We start from the raw sequence: 23,824 nt of genomic DNA on the forward strand, positions 1-23,824 counted from the left end.
GAAAATGTTTTATCTTCCAGTTTGTGCATGCACTCTCATCTTGATTGCGCTGCGCTGCGCAAGACTCACTCTTTTCGCAACAGAAGAGACTCATTGTCCGACTCCAATTTTGCAAGACAATAGTACCCAGTGATGTGGGACCCTGCTGTAATAATGTAACCAAATTTCACGATGTACCCTGGTTTTCAATGTTTTTTATATGTCCTCCAAAGTTGACCCCTTGTTTCGAAAATGATAAGGTGCTGGTTCGTTTGTACGCCCACTCACTGTCCTTTCCTTATCATTCGATAAAAATGCTCCACAATGAAATTTCTAGTTCTTTTCTTTTTCTTTCAGCTAAAACATTTATTCATTATAGGGGAGTTGGATTTACTGTATTACAAAGGCCAGGGATAAACCTACAGGTTTGCATCACTGCCTTGAAAATAGACAAAACATGAAGACATTTGTAAGTAATATCTGAGTCATCACCTCTTGTGGTGTGCTTGTTTGTACAAGAAGCAGAATGGATAGGCATGAATGAGTCACACAGCGCATAATGTACACACAACTACCCATGTGATATTTCCTTTAAGAGTAAAGCTCGATTCCGTAACGGGACGAGTTGGTCTGTTGTTTTCCACACTTTCCTGATAAACCCTCGCCGTCGTTTGTCGATGCTTCACTCTTAAGTTTCGGGTGCAGTTTCGGACTAAAGTCGAATATGAGGTATGTGGGTTCCAATGTCTTCTGGACATGCGTACAGGAAACGATATTGACTGACGGTTCCTCGACAAACGGCGACAACGGCCTTGTTTCAATATCTCTGAAAGATTGCACTTTCGTTATATCTAAAGGCACTAATGAAAAACCTGCTAAGGCTTTCAACAAACTATACATTGGAGCTTTTAACCCAAGCTAGTGGGTAGTGTAAAGGGTTGTTATAAAAAAACTAATTAATATGTCACAGTCCTCTTCAAAGAATAGTTAAATCAAATATAAAAATGTAAATGGTAATTTTGACCAATTTCCGCCGCCGAGAAGTAAGCAAAAAAATCGGCGGCAATCACTGTCTTTCAGTGCACGAACCCAAATGTATACATATCTGTCAAAACAACGGAAATTATACTTTACAGTGGATTATTGGATTTTTATAAGTGAAGTATCGATCAGATTCACAAAGACCTCAAATTTTAGACACAGTCTGAAAACTCAATACAATTTTATAGATATTTGGAATTCTCAGTAATAATGAGTAAACTCGAACAATTGTGAATGAATCAAATAAATGATTTTATACTGTTCAAGTCAATATACTTTTCAGAACACACAGGAGTATTGCCTGTTTTGAAAGACAACTGTCCCTAACCCCCTAGGGACCATTGAAATCCTGCATAACCTTGTTGGGTTCAGCATGGTTAGGGTGAACCCTAACCCCCTAGGGACCATTGAAATCTTGCATAACCTTGTTGGGTTCAGCATGGTTAGGGCGAACCCTAACTCCCTAGGGACCATTGAAATCTTGCATAACCTTGTTGGGTTCAGCATGGTTAGGGCTCATATATTTACAGAATGTTTAGGTTAACAATGTACCGTAGTCTAACATCAAGTCCAAGAATACAAATCTTTTCTTATTTTAAAAAACGCATTTTACGATACTTAGTATTGCGTTCTCTTTATCTGTATAACACATCACAAATGAGCACAACTATTCCTTTCTACGGTTAGATGAAAAGGCTACGATTAACACCGCACTTGTTCCCGCGCCCTGCAAACTTTGGGGATACTTTCAAAATGACTGAAATACAAATGCATGCCCGTATGAGGGTGTGTCCCTTTCAAGTTCTGCACTATACTCTTGTTGAATGTCTTTTTGAAGATATAGTAACCACTTTTCTCATCTGTAGGGGCGCTTCGAAAGCAACAGTTAAACTATTACGCGATCCAGTACATCATCAGAATCGGTAAGCCGATGGTTATCATGATCGGGGCGTGGTCGTGCAGGGACAGCGAACCGTCACCAGGACTGGGGGTGTCTCCCACACAATCTGGCCCCTCGAAAGTGCAGTTGGTGTTATACTCCTCGTAGCCACCTATGCCACGGTAGCGGCACGCGTACTCATCCTTGGCACCATCGACCGTCATTTTGGTGGTGTAGCTGATGCTGTACTGTGTCACTGTCCGGGTCGCTGCCGCCACACCTTCCTGTTGGTCACTGTTTTTCCACAAGGACAGCGTGCCGTTCGATTTCCCGTCGACATCGGTGGCAGAACAACTGTAAGATACATCATCACCACACTTGATATTCGACGCAATGTCCGAGCACTGGATTGATGGGAGTTTCCATTTGACGACTAGCTTGGCAGCCACGCCCCCGTCTCCGGTCGGCACGATTGATTCACTGAAGAACTGGCAGTAGAGGATGTAGCCGTTGTCGTAGCGGTCCAAGCCGTCGATGGTCACCCGATAATCCATGGTTTTGTCCCCGATATCGATGAGACTGGCAGCGGAGAAGCGGGACTGTTCTCCGGATGGATCGACAATCTGGTTTCCTTCTGCGATGGTTACGCGGTTGGTACTGCCGAACGGTTTCCACTCAAACTTAGCTGAGGAGAACGGGGTGTCGGTGAATTCAGCACGGCACCTGCATATGGCCGTGTCACCCTCGTTAAACTCCTTGGCCGGTGTTCCATCTGCCTTTAGAAATTTGACACTAATCGGTATCGCTGATACAGCCAACCCTAGGCCCGCCAAGAGCAAAACAGCATACCACTGCATCGTGGAAAAATTAAGGGAAATTTTACTGGTATCTTAGCAGTTTTCGACAAGAAGTGATCACAGCTTCAAGCACTCAGTGCGCCTAAATCGTCAACTGGGCAATGAATGTTATAACACGACGGGCGTAGCCAGAGCAGGGGCCTAGTTGCGATGCGATGCAGGCAGAATGTTTATTAATAATTTTCAGGTTGGCACCATTGTCAAGGTGATGTCGGGCATCACACCAACCCTCATTCCCGGAGCATCGTCCCAAGGGCTGCAGCTCTGTAATGTTTGACACGATAGCTTGGTAACAAATTAATAGGAACGGTCCATGATCGTGACTGGTGCTTTATTACTTCCTTACATCAGGGCCCGTCTACTGAGGTTCTGAAACCCGGAAGTCAGGTCAGTCGGAGGGACGCCTTCGTCGAAAATTACGGGTGGGATATTGCACATCATTCAAGCGAACGCAATTGTTGGGTTTGAGTTACAACATCCCGAGAGGATGGCGGACCCTTCCGCCTTCAGCACTTAATTTATGTAATGATGTATCCAGCGGGAAGCGGGGAGTGGAAGTGAACGGTGCCCCTGGAGACAACTTGTCGATTTTTAAAGGAAACCATGAGCGCCTGCATTTATAGAAACTACAACTTGTCTTTGGGTGAGGTTTCTTTAAAGGATAAAAAAATTTGGACAGTCGCTTTTCGGAATCCAATTTTTGGCAAGAGTAAAAAAAAGCTCACTCTCCAAAAAAGTGAGTCCCTTAAAATTACTCTAACAAGTGACAACCGCTTTTAAAAGAGTGAAAACCATTCCAAAAAAGGTGAAACTCATCCCAAAAGAGGAGCCGTGAAGAGAAAACTATTTTCAAGTTGTTACTTCATTGGCTCCTTGAAGGAGTGGAAATTTCACTCTTCTGGAGTGGTTTTCGCTCGTTTTAGATCGGTTTTCACCCTTTCATGCAGGGACTCAGTCTTTTGGAAGTGAATTTTTCACACTTTCAATAATGAGTACTTTCATAGCGTCGGAACAGCCCTTGTTTTATATCTAGAACTCCTAGAAAGGACGAATGACATACCAGTAGCCTGCAAAGAGCAACACTTTGATCAAATCCAGAGGACTACTGCCGTTAGTGGGGAAACTCCCCTCAGATCAGTGAGCCACTGACAATCGGATATAGCGCCACCAGGCGACGGGTGTCTTTGCTCACTTGTGAAAGGACATTGACCTGCGACACAGTCCGCTCACTTGTGAAAGGACATTGACCTGCGAAACAGTCCGCAGGCCCTGCGCATGGTTCATGTATAAACGGAACATTATAATTTCATTTCATTTAGTACTTTTCAGGTAAGACAAAATAAAATACAAGCACATATACAATCAAGGAACAGCAGTCAAGGCGCTTTTCCAATACTCAACTTGGGCCCCGCCTCAGGCTTCGTTCCCAAAACCAATCCTCGATGGTGGGCTTTTAAATCATAAATGATGATTTGATTACTGTAATTTCTGGCTCTCTTGCATCTTATTTGATATTTTGTGGCACTATTAAACTAATTACTGCGCTTACAGCTTCAACGTCAACTAGTTAAAAAAAAGTTGAAGCCTAAGGCGGAGCCGAAGTTGAGTATTGGAAAACGGCCCAACAAGACTGGACATGGCAACATGAAGCACCCCTGAGGGATCTCATCGTTGTTCATTTTCCTTGACGGAAGAGCTGATTCTCCCAGTCTGTACGGACTGCTCCTCGTGCATACGGCGCCGACAGCTGACTGCAAATTTTTGTGTCGAAAGAGTCGGATTACTTGAGCGAATAGGTTCATAATTTTCACCCCCCTCCCGTTCAATCGTTTCACCCTCAGCTCGTCATCTGAAAAACGTACGTGCATTTGCTAACCTGGGGAGCAAAAATGTAATTTTATGGCAGTTAATTGAGATATTAAACAGAGCAGTTCATATCAAAACAGTGGTAGTTTTCTAAGAAAACTGAAAATTGAGTACAATCATGGAGGCAGGAGGAAATTGGAACTGCATGCCGTCGAGCTGTTTGTTTTGTTTGTTTTAATGCCGCTTTCAGCTACGCAGGCTATCTGCGCCTGCAATCGACATTGCTTTACGAATCATGTTTCCAAGTTTGTTTCACCTCAGCCCTGCAATGTATTTTTTTTTTCAGAAGACAGACGTAATACACATAATGATCTGATTTTGTCTAAATTTCAAAGAAATGGCAAGCCTATGATGTTCGCCGTGGATGATACATCGTTCAGGCATGACCTCCCATGACAACGTGCTAATAGGCGTGGTACCCAGCCAGAGGTGCACGATAGCACCTTTTAAACTTGTATGCAGTAATGGAAGCGCTGACGGGCGGCTTTTCCCACATATTTTAATGTGACGTCACGCAATTGGTCAAATGTGAGTCATTGGTACTCATCGGCCAGCGTCGCGCGTGCATCATGCGTACTTGTTAGAGAAACCAACGATGCATAGTTATACACACGTACTATATTTTTAATGTAGGCTATGTCGCGTATTGTAACTTGCGAGGAAGAATCTGCATTCTAGGTCCAAAACAAGTGTTTCCGAAGCTCAATGTGCCAGATGATTGGTTGGAATTATGGCCAAGAACACTTCAGGCATGAGCAATGGAAATAGCGGCATTCTAAATGGTTTTACGGAGGTGAAAAGCAAGGTAAGTTTTCCATCTGAATCGCATACGAACGTACTCATGAAATCACTTGCACTACACTCAATAGCACTCCGACCGTGCGGCGTGCTTGATGAATGCTTGTAACGCACCGACGTACATGTATACCGTTTTATCTGGTCAATGATGAACGGGTCCGACGTCCTCCCCGTTCAATTCAACGTGGGAGCGGGGCAGACGTCGGACCCCACACTGTTCTGGGGGGTACTCTAGCCCAGGCATGCCAGGTGGACTCCCTGACCGTACTACGTCACGGAGGGAGTCCAGGTAGGCAATATAAATGATGCAAAATCGGGCGGACAATTTTGTAACTAAAATTTCCAACACTTCTACCTTTTCCATGGAGCCAGTTTCACGCTTGTAACTCCTATGCATCGTTATCTCCACATCCAACACATCACCACCAAAGACAAAAACAGGAAAATAAAGTCAGACGTTATGTTAATTCTTGCCATTGTTGTAGACTGTTGTTTTCAGCCGCTCTCCAGTGCAGTTCGTACAGTGTGCGCGTGCAACTACATGTAGGCATACGAGATTCCGAGCGAAACTACATGGTCCGACTGGAACCAGTGAAACTGAAGTCTAAATGAATCCACTGGTTTCGAAAACGCTCACCGCACAACGGCACGGTGGTTCTCAGCCACGACTACCATTGCATTGATCTCCATGTCGAGTACACATAACATCGGGCCAGGGGCGAGGCTGTGGCTTGCGTTGGTAACAGTTGGCCTATATGGTTACCTGCACACAAGCTGAGTCTACTACGGCCAGTACGGGAAATGTTAAATTCACGATTTGTACAAATCTTGGCCATTTTTGAGCATGTATTATGTGTTAACAGGTGGACTTAAAATAGACAAACAAAAGGTGTCCACAAAATTCGATAGAAGTTAAGGGACCTGGCAGTTCCGTGTCGAGGGGAGAGGATATTATCCAGCAAGGCTTTGGCACATTTCTGTTGCTAGCAATTTGTTCCAATTTGTTTCTGTTGATTTGTTCCATTTAAAAGTTATACCGAATAACTGTTTTTAGAGATGGAGAATTTTTCCAGAAAGCGCTGGCTTGATAAATTTTTGGTAATAAACTAGACTGATATGAGAGTCAAAAACGGTGATTAACAATCTCTTGGGCCTGAATTTAAAAACGAAAAATCACCTACAATGAGGTTTAAAAACTTTGACACAGTCTAGCTCTAGCTATCTGTCCATTGCTCTAAAATCCAACTCGTCACTGCCAATTACCAATTCAGTCTGCTTATTGTATGTTTAGTTAACGAATAAAAAGGAAAGGCCAATCAACAGCACAATTTCAGTGTAGTATCGCTCTCGCCTGTTCATCATGATCATCATGCCTGCAGTGTAATCCTCTTTTGATTCCTCAAGATAAATTACTGTTTCATTTTAATAAAAATTGGATCTCTACAACATTGTGTATTTATACATCTTTAACCAATAATCCTCTACAAACAAATTAAACATGTTAAACACTTCAAAGAAAGATCGCTGATGAACTTCTTGCCATACAACTACAAGAACCCTACACATACAAAGCCTTCTACGCTAACGGAGGTTATTCTTATAAAATAGCAGCTTGTGTCGCAAATTTATGTTTATAAACCGAAATTTAAAGCAGAACAAAATATGAACATTTTAGGGATAACCAATAGTGGGTTAATTGGTCAGTCTGAAGCCCCCGATTCAACAAAAACGGAACTGCATTTTTTATATCGGCTTGACGGCACTCAGGTAAAAGCCGGGTACCAGTCACAGCCTGCATGTAGCAGGCGAGCAACAGACTGGAAATCGCACAGGTGTAGTGTGTGCATGCAGCTCGGATTCCTGTACTGTACGTGCGTGCACTTTACTACTTGACTCGAGAACGGATGAATTACGTCTACAAAAGTAACGTTATCTCTCACTTATTTTCCTCGATTTTGAAGTCAGTAGTTTGTTTTGAAATTCCTAAACCCCCAGACGGATAGATAAGGCCTCAAAGAACTTGTAAACATGAAATATTAGTTTCTTCAACAAGGCAAACCAAGAACAAATTAGTGGTCATTTTGTACACAACTTTTATACCCTGGACGTCAGTCGTGATGAAAGCAAGCCCCTTTGTTACATGCTGAGTGCAAAATTTCACAAAAGAGCAAGCCTTCATTGTTGAAATTGAAAGTCACTCAGCATGGTCAGTGGCTAGCCCCACATGTAGGGATGTAGGGTGCCTTGAAATCCCATGCAAGAAGCGCTGCTTTCGTTTTTTAACATGGCACTGCCCACGGTCAGCATAGAAATATCATAGGCCCGGTTTTCAAGGCACCATACATGTACATTGGAAAATATATGGTTTTGGAAAGCTTTAGGGTACTTATATAAAAGTCCAAACTCTGAGGAATACGCCGGTGTAAGTAACATTGTTGAGTCATTCTCATTTCGGAAGATATCAAGATTCAAAGTTTGTGAAAATCCTGCAGTTTCGATTTCAGGCATTTAAGACATGCCTTGAAGTAGGGCTGTGGTGGCAACAGATAAGAGACAGATTGTAAAAGAGAGCCACTACAGCCACATGTGGAGCTAGGTCATTGGCGTGCATCTATGAAACTTTGAAGGGCCTAACTACATTTCCCTTGGCCCTAACCTACCACCAGGATTGTGAGTAGGGAGTCCAGTAAAACGGCACCTCTACATTTTATTTCTGAAAGCGTGTAAAAGTTTCTGTTTTTAATCAACGAATTCTGCCCTTTTTGTGCATCAAATTCTTTATTTTAAACAGCAGTTGTGTAGTAAAAGAACCGATATTTGTGTTAGTACCATTTATTATGTCTCTTTGCGTCGAGTTTTGGGTGTAAAATTTGATGAATGCGAGATCGGAGCCACTTCACCACGTCAACAACTGTGTGCGGCCATCTTTGTTTGAGGTAGTGTGACACGGTCTCATCTAAGCCTAATATCTCGCGAGACTTGACCGGGTTCGGAACGATGATGTCATCATCTTGTAGATCTAAAAATACTCGTTCATTTGATGTATGACTCAAGGCATCTGACTGAAGCACCGTCAAGCTTTGTCTCAGTTTGTAAAGACTACAAAAAGGTAACAAAAATGTGCATTTTTCTTTTGAAAATCCCCCGAAACATGCACAAAGAGTTGATGAAACATATATGGAATGGTGTTTATTTGGAAGCTTGGAATTTCAGGAAGGAAAGGGAAGTTGTTTTTTTGTCAAAAGTCGATGTCAAACTGGTGCCGAACAGCCCTTTTGTATAGGCGTGCTGTCACGCAACTGTGCACATGGTGTATGCATATGCTACAGATTGATGCTTGGTGCACGGGGAGCAAGATGCAAATAACAAGCACATAAATCACACATGTTGTTTCAATCAAATTTTATCAAAAGACCCCGTCAAACATGAAGAGACTCAAAATAACTCATGACACCTGACGGACTTGGTACTCTATTCTTATTTATTGATGACAAAATATCACACCAAATCTACGCTTCAGTGATCTTTCACACATCACTGAACATTTCAAGCCCAACCTGTCCTGTTACTGTATACATGTACATGTATCCTATATTTTTTATTTAAAAGTTGTCCATAATACAAGATATTGTTTACTTTACACTTCCTCTGTGACTTAATTACAGATCTTTTTCCAACTCTTGCATGTCTGGAAGTGGAACCGATGAGGATCAAGACTCCATGTGGTTCAAATACATTGATAAAAATAAAACTTGTGTCCACCCTCAAAAAGCGACGGACTAGTTACACCTAATTTTAATTTTAAAAATTTCATAATTTCACTATACTAACAGCCATTAAAATCCTAACCACCCAATAGTTGCTGGACCTAACCTTACCCTTAAGCTACATGTGAATTTTGTACCATTCAATTTCTTTTGGAGTTCTTTTTCCAGTGGTACTAAATTTGTGGGGGTCACACAAAAAAGACCTGAAAAGTGCCAGACTTCCTACTGTGGGGTCCGATGTCTGACCCTTTCATTTATGGTGGATGTCGCACCCCACAGTTCTTGGGGGTAGGCCTAGCCCTGACCCTGCTAACAAGATTCTACAACAGACAAATTGCCACTTTGGGAAGAGTTCCATACACCATACACAGACATCATTTAACACCCTTTGCACAAACAGGCTATGAGACTGGTCTGAAAAACTATTCTTTTGTGTAAACACTTCAACATTTTCTTTGCTAGGCCTAAATTTGACCTTTTAGGACATGTAAATGTAATCACTTTCTAAATAGGTGTTGTCCATATACAGAACTCTTACCACCTCTTTTAACGGTCGTGCTATTTATCGTCAACTCACACATAAGTAGCATCAACAAAGCATTAACAACTTGAAAATATACTCTTAAGGTTTAAAAGTCATTTTATCATATTTTACATACTCTAACATGTTCCACTGTGAAAGAAAAACAGGGAATTTTATTCCAGATTCACTCAGACTTCTTTCTTTTCTCTGCCGTCCACTTGAAAATAAGATGGCGGCCGGCTTGGCTGCTCGAGCAGAATGGACTTTGTCGCTCAAATTTCTGCACTAAAATATCAATTTAGATAATGTGACATGTGATACATGTTTGTAGGAGCCTAATCAATATGGTAAATATACAATATTTGCATAAACATGCTTGATTAACTTGTTGGCATTTTGGTAATGCTCGTTGACGCTGAACAGCATGCCCCTCCCCCAAGCAGCTCCAAACTACGTGTACGTGTATTCATTAGACTTAGCCTAGGCTAACATGGCTTGAGACTAGAGTAAGACAGTAAGCAGAGTTCCAAGTCAGATTCAACCAGTGGAACTTTGTTCAACTTATCCATCTCGGGGACACCATTGATGTCAGTTGTCCTGCCATGTGCCAAAGACTTTGCTTGTTATTTTTTCAGCATGTACGGCTCCGTTGTCAGCATGCAGCATGTGTGATCAGGTTTCTGAGGAGTCAAAATGACCTTGCCTTTTTGAAAAAGAATCTCCCTTTTCACTCTCTTATTAAATAATGACTAACGTCAGAAGGTCAGCTTCATCACATCATGCACATCTAGTCACCAGCCGACTAGTTGCACTGTGATTTCAGCCATTTAAAGTTTAACATTCGACCATGGTCTGGCAGTAGCAGGGTCCCAGCTACATGTAGGCCTACATGTACCTGTACATGTAGATGGCCATATGGCTACCTTCTCTTGGTACAGTGTGATGCCAGGAATGGGATACTTTTCACACTTTCCTACAGAGGAAAACATTTTCATACCTTTTCACATAAGTGGGAAAAGATTGTCACACCTTTTCATACATTGAGAATTTCATTCCTTTTCACTCAAGTTGGCAAAACATCACACTTACCGGTATTTTGTACAAGTGGGAAAATGTTTTCACACCTTGTGGTATGAAATGTGAATGTAAACATGATTTCTTTCCTCCAAATTTCCATCTCCTAGTATTAAGTTCCTAGGGCCGAGTCAATTCCAATAGTTCACTATTCGAATATTTGATTTTCAATTCGATCGAATATCCGAATATTAGGTTATTCCGATCAGCAAATCGTTGATGAGCAAACCATATACCGGTATATACAAAATCAGTTGCAATAACACCCACAATTGTATAATCACCATAACAGCTTCTTACTTCTAGGACTATCTCCAGCCATGATTTAGCAAGATTTAAAAGACGAACAATGCTTCTTGCCCTGTTGACAATTTATTCCTTTTAAATTTTTTAATGAACAATTTACTTCTTGAATCATAAGATATATTATTCTGTTGCTTTTGTTTTGGATCTGCTTGAAACAAGCTTCCATAGTGTGCTTTTATTGTCATTTAAAACAAAAGGAAATTCTCCCTCCGTTTTCATGAATTTTGCATTCGAATATTCAAATTTGGAAAATGATACAGTATTCAAATATTCGATTGAATATTCGGATATTCGGCTGCCCTATAAGATTCCATTGTAATGTACTGTACTGGTACAACCCTACCTAGCCCATAGATTTAACAGTTTGTAACCCTCTTAAACCTCTAGTCACAACACTGAAGTATGTGTTTCAAAGCATTTCAGAGCTATTCCAATTGAACTAATCTGGATCCCTGCAAACACCACCACATTTACACAGAAATTTTCCCTGGACCACATCCCTCCAGTTACGCGTGTACGCGTTGGTAGGCAGTATAGAGAGGATGTAACCAACAGGAAACAGAGAAGGGAGATGTTGTAAGGAAAAGAAAATAAGGTCTTTCAGACACCGTTTGAAATATTTTGCAGTTTCTGTTCTTTTGATCTAACATGTCTAAGGGGAGAATTTCTTCCTGTAGACTCAAAACAATGAATAGAAAAGTATACAATTTTTGTGTAAAGGTAAGGGGAAATTTATATGTGAGCCGCCTTTCTATTCGATGTTTGCCATTTGCTTGGAATAGAAACTTTTTGTTCAGCTGATCTTGAGGAACATCACTGGCGCATCACCCCAACCACTCGTGCTTGGAATCACTTACAGTATGTTAAAAAAAAGTACAGTGATATCACCTACATGTAGCAGTTCCATAAACAGTTTAACTCAAATTAACATATCAAAAGACCAATATGTAACACTGTACATGTACATATCCTGTACTATTCAATCTACATGTACTCCCAATAGAGCCCACCAGTGCGGTGTCCACACCTCCGTGAGTCAGTTCAGAAATTTTTGCAGTAGGCAGCCTGGTCGTTTTCACCTAAAGAATGCGAGTATCATAATCTTTGCACTGATTGTGATTGTGAGTTGAGAAGCATGTACCGGTGCATGTATATTTTACATGTACATGATAAAAATCACACATACATGTATATGTACTGTAGTCATAGGAATCACAAGCATCTTGAAATACAGATAAGGGGGACCAAAATCTTATGGGGACAAATTGTCCCCACATCTCATTCCCAAGTTTCCTTGCATTAGAAATTGCCTCCCCCCCTGCAGTGATTGATGGCCTACCCATTTATAACCTGTATTTATCATTTACCCTGAGCTGTAGAGCTAGAGTGGAGGTAGTGTAAGGTAAGTACAGTAGTCTTGCCATTTAAGGTACATGTACAGTGTACCAGTACATGTACATGTACAGTGTACCAGTACATGTACATGTACAGTGTACCAGTACATGTACTTGTACAGTGTACCAGTACATGTACTTGTACAGTGTATCAGTACATGTACATGTACTTGTAAGTGACTCAGTGTTTGTCTAAACATCATCTAATAAATATACTGCACTTCTATTTTAGTGCCTGGTATGTGGGCTTGTTTTCATTGTTCTTTTCTTGTGGTTGGTAGAAGTTTAGGTCCATGCTCATACCAAATGCAATTGACTCCAAGAGTTAGTGGGAATTAAGGAAATTAGAGAAATGTATTCATGGTCTCTTTGGAATGTTGTCAAAAACATTTTGTATAATTTGTTGGAAATCAAATGACCCCAAAAGTGTATACATGAAAGCCACTAATAAGAAAAAGGAACAAACATTGCAATTTCTAGACAAAACCCCCTTTGTTTCTCTGAGTTGGTTTTGACATCTACAGATCCTGCACTGACTGGGTTTATTGTGAGCATGTGTTTCCTGAATTTAACCTGCAACATACATGTACATACTTGTAGTTGTACATGAGTGCTCTGGGCAGCGGACCTGTCATCTTTCAGTAGTCCTTGCAGGAACACTGGAGCTGTTTGCAAACAGTGTGGTGTGTGTTCATCCGGAAACAAATATTATCCTAGTGTGTCAGAGGCACACAATAGAAACCCCATCACAATAGCTGAGCAGTTACCACCACAGTTTGTGGATGACAATAGTGCCCTGTGTTTAAAACCTCTCTTACCTCATTAACCATCCGTTGACCTTTCTATGCATACATACACAATATGTACATGTGCCTGGCCCTAGATCTGTGGGAACCAAAGCTACATGTACTCTGTATGTACATGTACATGTAGGTACTGGGACCGGTACGTCGCCATCCATATTCTGACCTAGCGTCGTTTCCCCATTTATGTTATTGTCTTTGTAAATTTTTATGGTGGCCGAGTAAATGATAATAATGTGAACATGATGTAATGTATGATCATGCACCTACAGTTTGTATGTATTCGTCAAATAAATTTAAAAATGTTTCCATGCAGAATACGAGGTACATGTACATGTACTGTACCATTGATATACAGCATACGTAAATGTTCTGTGTCGGTATATTTAATTTGTACATGTACATGTATGCAAGCGTATTACATACTGCATGCTTGTCCATGTAAGCACATGTACCGAAGACCATGAATGTACATGTAGATCCGCTGCATAGCCACCGGTACCCACCACAAGCGGTACCATATCTACAGTTGAAGGGTACATATGTAAAATGGAATCTCAATGTGCTTAGCATTGTTGGAGAGTGCCCAGGTGTCATGAAAGGCTTTTTCAAATTTATACCAGGTACATGTACATGTACATGTATACGTACATGTTTGTACATGTTCTTATGCTTCACGTGCATGTACACGTACAAATAATGTTTTGTTAGAAATGTTCTTGCCACGGTGACGGCACTATAGTCATCAACTTGGCTGTCTGTATGGAAGGATGTGTTGTTAGCAATATTGGCAATTTTACTATCCCTTTGAATGAAAAGAGTACATATGTATATGCCTCCATACTTCCAGAGCAAGCCAACTTCATACAGATTTCCACTGCTTTTGTCAACAATCAACCACTGTGACAGTCAACCTGTTAAAGTACATGTACAGAGTGCATTGTATTGTCATCGCTGACTCATCATAAGCATATTCAATTCCTTGCTGTGGGCTTTGAGCGGCATTTTACAATTTACACGTTTGCAGGTGTGGTTGCCCTCACATGGGCATGTTAACCCTGTAAACAAGCACCTTTGTTCAATTTCAACCCTGCTTCTGGTGAATGCAACATGTACACCTAGGGTACACGTACACAGGCTATCGTAAGTGTGCGGACCATGGCTATTTCCAGCAAGCTCTAATTTCTTGTACATGTACATACATGCATGTACATGGTTAAATAGCAGTGTGGAGTATTATGTTGTATTTCATTTGCCAACTGCCCACTCTTACTGGTAGAAATTAGATTATATGTATACCTTATCTTCTTGGGGTACATGTACATGTAGCTTAGGGTTAAAAAAAGTTCAGAAACTGGTAAAGTAAATGGACCATCTGCCATCTGGAGCTTCCTGAGAAATAATCTCTTAAATTATCATGCAGTATTAGCACTTTTGTCTAGCATTCATATAATGTTGAACAAACCAATGAAACAAAGTCATTTCCAAATATGTGTCAGACTGTCAGGTGATACTTTTTGAAAAAAAATTACTGTAAATCTAAGGAGACGTTTTCCACACACCTTCTCAACCCAAGGCAAGTACATGTACATGTAGAAGTTACAAGCATCCTTTTTGTCACAGAAAAATTGCAGACACGTTTAGCCTGTAGTTCATTGACTGGGCAACATTTTGTGTGTTTTTATGAAAACCACAGAGCTAAAACTATACAGTTTAGTAGCACCTGTCTCAAGATTTTTTGTTGCAAATTTGGTATTATACTTCCAATGAAAGATACAGATGCCCCCAAAATGGCAAACAGTCATGTCTACTTTAATAAAGCAGTTGAAAAGTGCCCGATATTATCTGTTTTGCTCAGCTTTTTTGGTGTTTTTTTTGTTTGTTTGTTTTTTTAATGCTTAAAAATGGAGCAGGAGTTGTATTGTTTAAGCTACTACATGTATATGTATAAGGTCAAGTCTCTGTCCAAATGTTTTTCAACATCAACAGGGTTACAGGTTGCATTGCTGTGGCTTTCATTCTCTTTAATAACTCCTGGGTTGGGTTGTGGGGGACTTGTTTTGCCGACACTTAAACTGCATTCTTGAGAGTCTCTTGCAGTGGAATTTCGTCACACCCACAGATGCTTCACTTTAGTTACTGCGCACCAAGCCAGCAGGCACTTGTGGGTGTCGTCCATCAATTTAAGCCCCATTGAAAACAGTGTAAAATCAGCATTGGTCAGGGCTCAGGTCAGGAGGTTAACCAATTTCATTTTTAATTGTTCACTCAAAACAACCCCCCCCCCAAAGTGATACATGTAGTTCCAAAGTCTGCCTGCAGCCATTTTTCTACTTTATCGGGCACTTACTGGACACGTGTACATGTAATAACATTTTTCAACTGCATCTTTAATCCATTTTGCCCCCACATGGAATCCCAAAGAACCAGGAGTTGACCCCAACAAAAATTCACCCAATCTCACCATTTGGTTGAATAAACAGTCTCCATTTTCAGAAGAAGCTTTGGGAGCAGTTTCATGCTAATCAGTTGGGCAGAAATTGTCACTTGATTTAGTGAACAGCACCTTAGTGTGCATACCGCATGAAAGAATACATTTTGTGGTACACTATGTGCAATTTCCCTGGAACCTATGGTAGCTCACCACTGCACCAGCCTGACAACAAATGCCAAGAACTGTTGCAACTGCCAGTGGGGTCCTTGCCTTTATAAACAAACTAAAAATGTATAAGGCTGCAGACATGGGATGTGCATGTACCTGTATACTTGTCTGTACAGTACATGTATTGGTACATTGTACGTAATGGTACATGTACATGCCTATTCATGTACATGTACATGTATTGTGCAGATTACAATGTACAATGTATACACGTATGATGAATGAGCACATTTAATTTCAAGACCATGCATGTGCTCCGGTTCAAGCACATGTATGCATGGATGACATTTTAAATCTCAATCCTTTGGAAATTTTTCACATTTTTTTTTTCATTTATGCCCAATCCAGCCAGCTGCAGCTACATGACAAACAGCATCAGTGGAAGCTGTGTAGAAAAGCCTGTCTTCTTTGTATAAATTGTCCATGTAATTTTACCATTACATACATGTACATCAAAGCAGCTACATTGTACATGAACATGGTTTCAACAAATTTTATTCATCTTTGTGCAATGTGCTAAGTGGATAAGAAAATGAATTCAGCATTTGTGCTATTTGCAAGTGCTTTGACATGCAGCATTTGGTCGTTTGCTGTAGTGTAGCACCATTCCACCATGCAGTTAGACTAGTGTGAGCAACGTTACATGTACATGTACACTGTACCTGGTGAACATCTTGTGTGATTCGGGACCAGATTGGAATGGATGCCTGTTTACCGAAGCATACTTTTCATCCAGGCTCTGGGTGGTGTTGCAGACACCCTTAATCCCAGTTGGAATCTCAGCAGGGTGCCCCATTACCTCCAACCAGCCCCAACAACTCTCAGGAGAAAGCAACAGATGACAGCACACTTCAGTGGGTCCCCTGTGCAACCTTTTAACCCCTCTGTAAAAAGCTCCTGCTTGTAGTTTAGGGATACTATTTCCAACCCAGGAGAAGAGTGAAAGTGGGAAATGTTATGGTTTAAACAGGCGGCCAGGAAATTCAAGATGGTGAAAGTAATGAACCCCTGCTGCAAGTGTGTACAATTTGCCCAGTGGCCTTTACAAATGAGTTGAGGGACCTTGCATTCTGTTTTTAAAGGGTAAAGATTTGTGGAACCTGGAATGCCGTATTTTAATAGATGGGGGGGGATGCTCTGTGATCAGTGTAATTTTTCTGGCCACTTTAGCTTTAGTTCTGCCAATAACATTACATGTACATTACATAGATGTACATGTACATCGGCAAGAACTGCAGAGGAGGTATTTGCAAAGCAATCAAGTGACTAATGAGGAACCAACAGCAGGATTGGTATTGATTGCAAGAATACATGTAGGCTCAAATCTCATGAGCTCTTGCGACTAATGACTTTGCTATGACAAGCAGGTGAGTTGGTTGAGGGGTAGTCGGTTTGGTGTAGTGGCTCTTTCCTTGCCCTCCACCTCTGTGGCCCAGGTTCAAATCCCACCTACATATAGGTCAGGAGATTGGGTTTTCAGTCCCTGCCAGATGCTGTGGGTTTTCCCGGGAATATTTATCTGGGGTTTTCCTCTCGCCTCTACAACTGAACATTGTTCATTGTTGTCTTAATTGTTACTTCATCCTGTAATCAGTGCAGAATGCACGCTGTTGGATAAACAGAGAAATAAATAGAAATGTGCTATTGGATGAACAGATATGAAAAAATATATATAACAGAAGTTAACTTAAACAGGAATGCAGCAGCTGTGCATTGTGAAGCCACCTAACAAAAAATTAATACCTAAATCTCACCGTCCATATGATCTTATGCTGCTGGAGTGCGGGAAGGCTACATGTATGTACTTTGTAGAACAATAGGGATATTTTGCTCAGACTAACACGATGCAGCAGAACCTACACATGTACCTTGTTGATTCTGCAGTGTTAGGGCTGAAAATAGCCACACCTACATGTAGTTCAGAGTTGTTTGGCCCTTTCATGATGTGGATCCCTACTCTACATTCTTGGTCCTTGGTTGAAATTCAGACTCCAGCCTGCTGTTTACATTGCCAAGTAAAGATCAGTGTGACCACTGACCAGACTGTCATTAATCATTCTGTACTTGAAATACCCTCTGAAGTAGGACTTATGCAGGTTGGCCCACAGCAGAATGTAATAAGCATTGAACTCTGAACATTAACATTCCTCTGGTTTGGTTCTAAGCTCTCCAGGTCCCCTTATCTGATAGGTTTGTACTTTGAAACACCATATTTGTCACCTTGCTCACAGTCATCATACCTGAAATATTCCTTTCATTTGACTAGGATTAAATTTTATCTCATACATGTACATAGTTTGTGTCGGCTGAAGTAAACAACTGATTCTTGACAAGATTTCTACAAAAGCAACAGTATGAGGGGTCCGTTTTACTCTAAAGGATCATGTAGTCCCCTGTATTTTTTTCCATGAGAGAAATTTACCGGTTTGTACATGTATGTGATGGGAAATGTGGCTTTAACTGCATTGAAAACTGAAAAGGGTTCTGTTATGTGGATGCTCCCACTAATAATCAATTGCATTTTATGAAGCTTGGTACATTGCAGTGGTAGTCTATGGCACTCCTATTGCAGTTACTACAGGGTACGTGCAAGGTGAATGCACCACATATTTTTTTAACCATGGACCTCTCTGATCCTTCAAAATCCAACAGGTGGTTTTGGAGGATTTTGTTTGATCGAGGATGGTAGAACCCAGCCTTTGTTTCTTTACATGGGGCTTGGCACCCCTTGAAAGTGGAAATTTGCAAAGAATGCCCAGGTATATGTACCAAATAATGGTTTTGTGTACAGTGGAGGATTTGGAGGATGTAGATTCCTATTAAGAATGATGAGGCATTTCGGGTCAGAAGCTTGGTCCTGTTAAGTAAGGCTCAGTGACCGCTTTCTCCGTTGCTTCAACAGCTCGACGCCGAGTTCCGCCGCTTCTCCATTTCGCACTCGGAGCAGGCCACCTTTGAAGACTTCTACACATTCCTGGAGAAGATCCACCACCTGTCCAAGATCCCATTCCTGATTGGCTACACGGATCCCCAGGGAGAGCTGCTGCCCATCAACAATGATGACAACTACCACAAGGCGCTCACTGTGGCCAAGCCACTGCTGCGCCTCATCGTGCAGAGAAAAGGTCAGTTGAATTGTGATCTATCCTTCTCCCTGAATCAAGTTAACTGGTTTCCTCTTAGTTTGACCTCTCATTCCATTTCAGATTGAACCATTGGGATGCCATACATTAGCTGCAGCAGCGCCTTAGCTGCAGTAGCAACACGCTCATGCACAAACTCTCAACTTTGGCAGATCTTAAACACTCAATTGGCAATTACAGCACCCTGTTGGTCTAAAAAGTATTAACACCTGCACAGCCTATATGTGAATTATGGCTTCTAATTCTAGTCATTGTCTGCTGTGTGGTATTCTCATCAGTAACCAATCATATTTTGACAATGTTGATTGGTACTGGTGTTTATTACCATCATCTTGTGGCCGTGATAAGATCCTAGAGCATACTACGTAATCATGGTTCTGTTTCTGTATTACAGATGAAACCGAAACACAACAGTTCAATATGTATGGCAGCTCAAAGAAGAAGAGCAAATTTAGTCTGGTGGGCACTACCCCCAAACCCCTGAAGCCAGTACTACCCATCAGCCTGCCACAGGATTTCCGCCGTGTCTCAGCCATCATTGACGTAGACATCGTCCCCGAGACGCACCGCCGGGTCCGGCTCCACAAGCATGGCTCGGAGAAGCCACTGGGCTTCTACATACGGGATGGCACCAGCGTCCGGGTCACCCCCCACGGACTGGAGAAGGTGCCGGGCATCTTCATCTCCCGGTTGGTGCCCGGCGGTCTGGCGGAAAGCACCGGACTCTTGGCCGTCAACGACGAGGTGCTGGAGGTCAATGGCATCGAGGTTAGTGGCAAGACTCTGGACCAGGTGACGGACATGATGGTCGCCAACAGCTCCAATCTGATCATCACCGTCAAGCCGGCCAATCAGAGGAACACGTTATCGGGTGGGAGGCATCCCGTCTACGCGCCGGCTTCCTCGTCCCTCTCCCGGAAGTCGATCGCCTCACTGAATGACATTGACGACGACAGCGATGAAGACGAAGTGAAGGACTTGACAAAGCAGACCAACAGTTTGAGCACAGGCGAACAACAGCAGCACCAGGAGGAGGGGTCGACTGCAATGAGTGAACAAAATCCACCGAGTGAGGACCAACCCTCAGACCAGAGAGCTGTGGCTCCAGGCTCCAACCAACCCTCAGAGGGTCATGTTCAAGAAAACGGTGCTATGTCTCCATCAGGCGAAATTGTTGACGACGACGATGATGACATATGCACTCTTTGAAAAGAGCGAAGCAAAATGAGGACAATGGCAGGAATTCAGTCAGTCATTTGTGTCTTCTGAGGACCTATAGCATAAATTACGAAGTGTTGGTTCTTTATTGTTGTCACTTCTGCTTGGAAATCATTGCATACACACCTGTATTAGACCTGGAATGATGTGGGAGCCAGAGGAATACGTCTTGTCATGGACCTGGTGCCGCTAGATATGCCTCAGTTTCTGAGGTCGGTCCGGAGCTGTACTTCGGGCCTTTCCTTGTATGGCCTGAGGTTAACTTTGTTCATGTATATCTACACAAGGGATGATCCTGCAGATAAAAACCTGAGAAGTTATGTTTATGTTGGAAACCTGGAAGTGTAATCTGAAGTGCTGGTGCAAATATGAATTGGCACATGTACATGTACCCGGTGCACGTGTAGGTGACATGGAGGAATGTACTTTTTATTCCTCCATAGTGCAACTGACGTGTTTTGCAAATGTTCACACTTGTGCTTACACATGTTAACTCTAAGGCTAAGCCCGACAATGTCCAACATGGGTCGCCTTCCATGGGGTGTCGATGATGAGAGCAGCAGGCATGCAACTTTTCCTCCTTTCCTCATTTTGTACTTCACACTCATGCCATTGAAAAAGTTTTGTAAAAATTGGAATTTCCTCGTTTTTTGTCCAAGTCCATGTTGCATGGCCGGAGCAGTGATCAAAAGATCTTTGTTCTAGCTGTTGGGTTCTGTCAGGTTCAGTAGCCTTCACACTATAAGCCTTTTCACATGAGCACCGATAACAGAGGTGATCCCGTGTCGTGTGAAGGTCGACCTCTGTCAAAAAACGCACGGATATAGCACAGGTCCAAAGCGATCGTCACAGAGATCAAGACCTCCTCCAAAACTTTGCATCGATGCAAAATCTGTGTAATGATCACTGAAATTGGCCGTGTGAATGCAGAGCGTTTGATCGTCGCAAGGGTCCTTTGAGTTAAATCTCATCACGCATGCGCACCCATTTGTTGACATCTTCAAAAATGGCGGTTGGCTACTCCAAATTGTGATGTAAAAAATGGAAGGTCTTCGCGTCTTTCTTTTTCTATTTTGGCTGCTAAATCCAGCATGTAGACTAGCGGAACGGAGTACGGACACACAATAAACTACATGAATTATCGAAATCCACAAAAAACGCATTGCCTGCAAATGTATGGCTGGAAAATCACAGGTACCGCATGATTCTAACATTAAAAACATAGCGACCATAGCACCAGCGATGCAATTTTACCTTTGACCGCAATTGCAAATCTTGGCAAAACGGGGAATGTCGGTTACGCGATAAACATTGCACCGTGTGAAAGCCCGTGAAGAAATCTCACACATCATAAGACACAGACACTATGGTGCTGACTGTCGCAGATGTGTGGTTTCGGCATTCGTGTGAAAAGGCCTTTTTTGTGTTGTTGGATTCTGTCGGGTTCAGCAGGGTGCCTAGAGAAAATCTGCAGGAGGTTATTGTCTACACGTATGGCCCATGTACAGGTATCGTATGTACATGTACAATGTATCGTCAAAATTGTGAATTAATGGAATGAAGTGGTCGTGGGAGTATTCAATCCAAGCTTACGTCGTATTACCACCTTGCATTTATACATGTCTGACTGTGTCATATCACTAGACAAATGATGAGACAGATGTGTTTATGTAGCATTCAAAATAGCCGTTGGAAATTCAGAATTAAGTGAGTGGTGATTGGGTGCCCATTGAAGGTGTGCAGAGCACAAAATAGCTTTGTTGGGGTTGGATTGTGCACATGGCCAAACCTGTTGCTGGCAGATGCTCACGCATCTCTGTTTTTTTCCTTTGCAGAGACAGGTGCACCGTTAAACTTGTTAACCTAGCACCTACACATTTCAAAGACATGTCCGTTGTCACCAGACACCAAGTATGGGGAGAAAATTCCTGACAAGTCAAAGAGCCATGTCACGCTTGGCTCGGTGTTTGTGCCACAAGTGCCTTCAAATCTGCACATGTTTTGTTCAATGAGGATACTGTCTCCATATTATGGTACAACTGTACAGGTCGTTTAAGGCAATGTGTATGTTGGCCACGGGGGTTGTAAAGGTTGGCTGTTTTTTAGGAGTATTTGTAAATTCCCAGCTTTAAATTTCTTGCTTATTGTCCTGTCTTAGATGTTCAGAGAATGAATGAATCTACAAGAATATGCTGTACCAGGGGTATCATGTACAAACATGTAGGCATGTTCAGAGGTCGGAACAGCCTTGTAAACATGCATACATGTATACATGTACATATGCGTAAAGTAACGTGTTGCCTTTCTTGTGCCCAGAAGAAATTTGAATATTTTTTGTATTCGTGAGCCATTGTATGAGTTGAAGTTTCTTCAGTTTTTTTAGAAACAATTGTGTCGTGATGTTGCTGAGGTCTAACTTTTTATCCGTCTTCCAAATCGAGATTGCAACTGCACATGTGCGTGTACATGTATATGTACACTGTACATGTACATGTACATGCAGCCAGGAATGCATGCTGGCTGCATGTACTAGTATACATGTATGTACGATGTACAATGTAGTCTCCTAATCTTGTACACAGTACAGAATGACATCTTTGCGTTGCAGTGTGCAAAGAAACCTGAAGGCTTCTGGGTTCTAAACCTTGTTATTCCTAATCAAAGGTGAAGTCTGTGTAATCCTCAGTGAATGTTTTCAGTCTTGAAGTTCTTTTTTTCTGCTGCAGCAGCTGCAGCTGTTCCTGCATTGTGTACATTGGGGTTTTGTTTCCATAGTGTTGATTCCAAATTTAAGATATATTATTACCAAATCAGAGAGAAGTGGGGAAAACCAAAAATTTTTAAAATTAAAATCACTATGGAACAAAGGTGAAGGATGTACTTCCTTACAGTTTAAGAGATAACCACTTTTCAATGTTTTTAATTAATGCTATTGAGACATCTCAATTTTGAGAACTCAAAATTACAAATGAATTTCAGCAAAGCTAACAGTTATATAATTCAAATAGTCAAATGTATGATTCACAATTTAAATGTACTGACGGCCTATTCACCCAACTAGATCATTTTATTTTGCAATAATTTCTCACAAATGTTATGTTAAGTTTGGGCACCAATTGTTCACTACAGATGTTGTCCATGAGTGTTGAGTAAATGTTGCTGCACATTTCACTGGCTGAAGTGGTTTAGTCACTAGGGAAGGGCAGTGTTGGAGGTGGGATGTATACAGCGAGTAAAGATTTTATAAACAGGTTTATGGTGTAACCCATGTGCACGGCTGTACTGGAATAACTTGGCCTTGGCTTAAAATGAAGCACAAGTTCGTGGTTGTGGCTGCAGCTACTTTTCTAGAAAGTCGTGTGTAATTTCAAGCTGCAACCAAGTAATTCTGATACAGCCTCAGTAGAATATTTGTAATTCTGATACAGCCTCAGTAGAATATTTGTACATGTATGGCACTTGGGTTTGAGGTGAGGATGAGCACATCCAATTGGTGGGAATAGACAGGGTCAT

The 23,824-nt window shown here is 41.7% G+C and overlaps 1 protein-coding gene across 1 annotated transcript; it reads left to right on the plus strand.

Moving 5' to 3' along the window:
- Positions 1-5,199: 5,199 nt before the first annotated feature.
- Positions 5,200-23,040, plus strand: LOC110989009 (partitioning defective protein 6-like). Its single transcript, XM_022253062.2, has 3 exons — positions 5,200-5,428; positions 18,853-19,075; positions 19,488-23,040. The coding sequence occupies exons 1-3, from the start codon at positions 5,354-5,356 to the stop codon at positions 20,300-20,302; spliced, it is 1,113 nt and encodes a 370-aa protein (XP_022108754.2). The 5' UTR covers positions 5,200-5,353; the 3' UTR covers positions 20,303-23,040.
- Positions 23,041-23,824: the final 784 nt, after the last annotated feature.

Source organism: Acanthaster planci, linkage group LG06, assembly GCF_054643075.1.
Source record: "Acanthaster planci isolate LZ-2023a linkage group LG06, COTS_SCS, whole genome shotgun sequence".
Lineage (NCBI taxonomy): Eukaryota > Metazoa > Echinodermata > Asteroidea > Valvatida > Acanthasteridae > Acanthaster > Acanthaster planci.